Source organism: Camelina sativa, chromosome 12 (assembly GCF_000633955.1).
Source record: "Camelina sativa cultivar DH55 chromosome 12, Cs, whole genome shotgun sequence".
Taxonomy (NCBI): Eukaryota; Viridiplantae; Streptophyta; class Magnoliopsida; order Brassicales; family Brassicaceae; genus Camelina; species Camelina sativa.
This window is the reverse complement of record NC_025696.1, coordinates 28,761,591-28,767,725: the sequence shown is the minus strand read 5'-3', so window position 1 is coordinate 28,767,725 and position 6,135 is coordinate 28,761,591. Positions and strand designations below refer to the sequence as shown.

Here is a 6,135-nt window from a genome sequence, read left to right as displayed (position 1 = left end):
AAGATAATAATCCAAATTAGATAAAGGAGATAAATCTTTTAAAATAAGAACAATGTAAAATATATATCATGTAGTCTCTAAAATTAAAATTTAGCATTAACAATTTACAATGATATTTCATTTTTTTTTACAACCCATACAACAAAAATAAGAAATCAAAAATAACAAAAAAATGAATAAATGATTTGAGGTATTGTAGAAGAGAATGAGAGAATGTGAAAAAAAGATAGTAAAAGAATGTCAATATGAGAGAATGATAGATTGAGAGAATGNTCAACATATGTAAATTTAAATTTAATTATGCAAATTTAAAAAATAATTATGAATAGATTAGAAAGGCAAGAAATATAAAAGAAATATTTTTTTATATAAATAAAATAAAAATTGAAAACAATGTTAAATATATATAATACTTTCTACATTAAAATATAGAATCAAACTCTTACAAGTTACAACACATATGAGATATAACAACATTTGATATTGGTAGGAGAGGAGGAGAGAATGTTTACTATAAGATGGTAATCCAAATTAGATAATGGAGATGAATCTTTAAAAAATAGAACAATGTAATATCTATATATATATAATACTTTCTAAATTAAAATATAGAATCAAACTCTTACAACACATATGAGATATAACAACATTTGATATTGGTGGGAGAGGAAGAGAGAATGATTACTTATAAGATAATAATCCAAATTAGATAAAGGAGATAAATCTTTTAAAATAAGAACAATGTAAAATATATATCATGTAGTCTCTAAAATTAAAATTTAGCATTAACAATTTACAATGATATTTTTTTTTTACAACCCATACAACAAAAATAAGAAATCAAAAAAAAAAAAAAAACGAAAAATGATTTGAGGTATTGTAGAAGAGAATGAAAGAATGTGAAAATGAGATAGTAAAAGAATGTCAATATGAGAGAATGATAGATTGAGAGAATGCTTATTTATATGATAAGAAATGATGGAAGTTACATTTAGAACTATGGAGTTACAATAGTAATTTATTGTGTTTGAATAAAATTGAGTGGTAGAATATGATTAATGCATAATTTATTTTATTTTCAGTTATAATTTTATTTTAATGTGTGAGTTAAATGTATTGTGTTTATTGGATCTTAAATATTGTTTAAAGCAATTAGAAAGCAAAAAAAAAAAAAAAAAAAAATTAGAAAACATTAAATGAAAATCAACCAATAAGGAGAGACCAAAACCTTACTTTTATATATATGATATATTGCTTTAAAATGTGAAATGAGAAATATATTATAAACAATAATTTTACATGAGAAATATATTAATTTAACCAACCAAAATATGAATATAAGTTTAGCCAACCAAAATAAATAAAAAATAGGAAAATTTAACCAAACTTTTTTTCTCTTGAAAGATAAATAAGTTAGTAGGAGGAATGAATTAATGTACAATTATTGGATAGGAGTTACATTTTAGTTAAATGCAGTTACATGTCTTTAATTATAAATAAATATTTTAATTTTTTATAACCTAAAATAAAAGGAATACCAAGTGGCTGAATCAAAATTCACATGATTTGGTTGTTTGTTGATATAAACTCAACACTTCCACATAATATTTCAAAATAAAAAATATTACTTTTTAAGTGACAAACTAAATTAGTTTTCTTATAAAATTATTTGAATTCTTCAATCTCAATAATTTTTAAAACCCCAAAGATAACTTATATTTTTTTTGGTTTTCACTAATCAATTTAATTTATAGTGCTAGATTTCATACTAATGGTTTCATCTTTAGAGAATTTAGTGAAATGATATTTTAAAAATTATATTTTATTTTTATATTTAAGTTCCAGTTGAATATGTTTTGTTTTTGGATCATTTTTTATTTTGATTAAAGACACAAAAACCAATTGTTTAATTATGTTCTTTTTTGTTTTCAAAAACCTCAAATCATAAAAAGAAAATATATATATTATATTGATCTCTGCAGATTTATCAATTGAATCACAAAACAAAATAGTCTTTATAAATAGATAAATGGATAATTATATTGATCTTTAAATATTATATTGATCTTTATAAATTATTAAAAATGATACATGAATATGTGAGATAACCAGAGACATAATAGATAATTACATATGGATCATTTCAACTTTATGATCTTATTGTGTGGTGAATATTGTAAGGAAGTATGAAAATAATGACTTATAAGATGTTAATATAAAATAGAAAATGGAGATAAACATTTTAAAAGATTAAAATAAATATATAAGATATACATATCATACAAACTCTAAAACTAAGCTTTTACAATGATATTTGATTTGATTTTTTATAACCCATACAACAACAATAACAAAAAAAAAAAAAAACAAAACAAAACAAAACAGAGATTTGATAGTAGTGGAAGAAGATGAGAGAATGAAAGAGTGATAGACTAAGAGAATAAGATAATGAGTATTTATAGGAAGAGAAATGATGAAAAATTACATTTAGAAAAATGAGAGTTACAATTCTAATTTATTGTTTTGTTTTAATACAATTGATTAATACAACTTAGTGGAGAAATAAAGTTAATGCATAATTTATAGGGAGAAGCTATAAAGATTTCAGTTTTATATTATGTGAGTTAAATGTGAAAATTAATTGTTTTTAAATTTGTGTATTAATATATATTTTTTTTTGTTAGAATTGCATTGCCAAGTGGACCAATAAGGAGAGACTGAAACTCTACTTTTATATATATGATTCTTACTCTTTCCATGAGAAGAAGTTTCTAAATTAGTCCATTGTTTTTTAATCAGATGTTTTTATAATTTTTGTTGGTGCTTGTACGTACTTTTACTTAACTTTTATTGAATGGTTTGTTGGAAGACATTTAAGTATTCTAAACATTGGTTCACCCAACTACTATCCATATTTTTAAAAAATGATAACCGTAACTTTCCTACACTTTTATATGTTAGAATTTTAATGTGAAGATTAGGTTCAAACTACTATCCAATATTTTATGAAAATGATAAATATAACTTCCCTACACTTTATATGTTCAGAATTTTCTTTTAAAGAATAGGTTTCTAAAAAGCTATGTCTATAGGAATTGAAAACTCATAGCAATGTTTGTATTTGTATATAATTCTTGGCAATATTTTATTATTCTATGTCAAATCTTATAAGATGTTCTACAAAATTTCCCTTTTCATTTTATTAGATATTTTGTAAGATTTTATGCAAAATTTAAATCCATATATGACATTGTGATAATTATAGTCTGAAGTAATTTCTGTGATTGGTTAAATTGTTGTAACTAAGAAATAAAAAAGATATATAAAAGAGATATTTATAACAAATTCTCGGAAAAAAAATGTACACTCTAGCAGAAACCTCTTTTAAAATAAATAATTAGATGATGGTACCAATATGCAATATCTTCTAATGAAAACTTATTAAACGGACGGATTCATACATTTAAACAATTTTGGACATAATTTATATAGAAGTATAATATGTAAATTAGTTTTCCAATGGAGATGGTTAGAGAGAGTATATATATATACACATATTAATACAAAAACTTATAAACAAATGCCAAAATTCTACAAATAAAGGTTCAAAATAGTATTGGACCAATACTATTGGTAATTGTGTTTTAAGTTGGGCTAACGTTACTTCCTCGTTATCATAATATACATGATGTTTTCAACCCAAAAGAATTGTATCAATATTTTATATTTTCAATATAAAATTAATTAATTATATATATTTTGTATTTCTAACAATTTCTATTTTTCATTGGTTAAAATAGTATTTAAGTATTAGTAAATAATATTTTATTTTTGATTAAAAATAATAATAAATAATATCTTAATTTGTGTTAAAACCTTACGTATCAAATAAAATGATAGAGACTGAATATTTTATATATAGAATGAAACACCAAATTTGTTCTTGATAAACATCATGTTGTAACAACAAACAACATTGAGTATGGTCTCTCATTTCCAAGGCCTCCTCTCACGTTTTAGAATTATTGGTGTTTCCAACATAAGTTGTTTCAAATCCTTCATGACACAAAGATATTAAGTTGGTTAAGTGTTAATGTGTTATGTGTTAATGTGTTATGTATGTTTCTATCTGTATGTTTTCTTTCGTTTTGTATATATATCTTTTTCCTAATGACAGAAAAAAAAAAGAAAAATTTTGTGAAAGCTTTGATTAATTTGGTCTAGATAATGTAATTTTAACATCACATTTCCCTTATATTATTGTATAAAAAATCTTCACCGTGACACACGATACGAGCATTATCCACTACTAGCTTCATCGATTTTAACAGTAATATTAATTGCTATTTTACAAATAAACGTAAATCTCCATTTTACCCTCCCCACACACACACACACAGAGTTTTATGAAACCACTGTTTCAAATTTTGAAAATCTCTCCTTCATAAATTAAAATAAAAAATTAAAACACATTTTGTTTTTTGTTTTTTTCAACAATCTCAATGTCTTCAAAAAATAATCTCTTTCTCTCTCTTTGACCACCTCGAGTCACATCACAGAACCTTGACCATCAACAACACAACACAAAACCCATAGATTCTTTAAAGGAAACATCTCACTTCTCTCACTTCTCCACTTCTCACTTGTCGATCTTCTTCTTCTTCTTCAGTTATGAGTAGAAAAGCTCCAAATCTTGAATCTTTACATCACTGTTCTACCAATTGCAATACTAATAATACCAATGCAAGTCCAGTTTCTGGATCCGCGAGCTTCAAAACAAGCAGTAATGGGTCTGAAGACGTTAGGCTTAACAACAGCGTCAGCTTAAGTTTCTGTAGCAGTAACAGTGTAAGCAGCGAAGCTAATCTCGAAAAGACTCAATCTTTCGATGCAAACGAGGCTGATTACAAAAGGGTCTTTTCTCCTTCGAAGCCGCATAAAGGGAACGATCTCAGATGGGACGCGATTCAGAGTGTGAAATGTAGTAAAAACGAGGATCTGGGTCTAGGGCATTTCAGGTTGTTGAAGAAACTGGGATGTGGAGATATTGGGAGTGTGTATTTAGCTGAGCTAAGAGAGATGGGATGTTTCTTCGCCATGAAAGTGATGGATAAAGGGATGTTGATTGGTAGGAAGAAACTGGTTAGAGCTCAGACTGAAAGAGAGATTTTGGGTTTGTTGGATCATCCTTTCTTGCCTACTCTTTACTCTCATTTCGAGACTGAGAAGTTTTCTTGTCTTCTTATGGAGTTTTGTAGCGGCGGAGATCTTCATATCCTCCGGCAGAAACAGCCCGGAAAACATTTCTCCGAACAAGCCGCAAGGTTCATTTCTTGTTGTCACATTTTGTATGAACAAAAATTTCTTGCTTTCATTCTAGTGGATCCTCTGTTTTGTCTTTTCATGGTTATGTTTTGGGGTTTTGTCTGAGAGTGAAGTCAGATTGCTTTGATTCTTCTATGGTAGCTTTATGAATCTGGCAAACATTTATACATTGATCCTGTGTTTTGTCTTATTTCTTGGCGATGCTTTTGTGTTGATGTGAGAGTAATATCGAATTGGTTTTATTCATATGTGTTGCTTTAAAGAATCTGAAAAAACATTGATACCTTGATCCTCTGTTTTGTCTTTTTCTTGGTAATGTCTTTGTGTTTGTTGTGTGAGAGTTTAAAAATCAAGTTGATTTGATTGTTCTGTATAGCTTTTAAGAATCTGAAACATTTCACATTCTAATGGATCCTCTGTTTTGTCTGTTTCTTATGTTCTTGAATTTGCAGGTTTTATGCTTCTGAAGTGCTTCTTGCACTTGAGTATCTTCATATGATGGGTGTAGTATACAGAGATTTAAAGCCAGAGAATGTAATGGTGAGAGAAGATGGTCACATTATGCTTTCAGATTTCGATCTATCCTTGCAGAGCTTCGTGAGTCCTACACTGATTCAATCAACTTCACAACCGTCTTGTCATATTGCTTCGTACTGTATTCAACCACCTTGCATAGATCCATCATGCAAACTACCTGTAGCATGTATCCAACCATCATGCTTCAAGCCTCGTTTCCTCAACAACAAACCAAGAAAGGCTAAAACCGAAAAAGCCGGTTCAGATTCATTCCCAATGCTAATAGCCGAGCCA

At 27.0% G+C, this 6,135-nt stretch overlaps 1 protein-coding gene across 1 annotated transcript in view; it reads left to right on the top strand.

Moving 5' to 3' along the window:
• The window catches only part of LOC104732838 (serine/threonine-protein kinase D6PKL2-like), a 3,469-nt gene continuing 1,852 nt past the window's right edge, over nt 4,519-6,135 (top strand). The window contains exon 1 of the mRNA XM_019234058.1: nt 4,519-5,324. Within this exon, the coding sequence (XP_019089603.1) occupies nt 4,672-5,324 (653 nt within the window). The 5' untranslated portion in view covers nt 4,519-4,671. The remainder of the gene's footprint in view (nt 5,325-6,135) is intronic.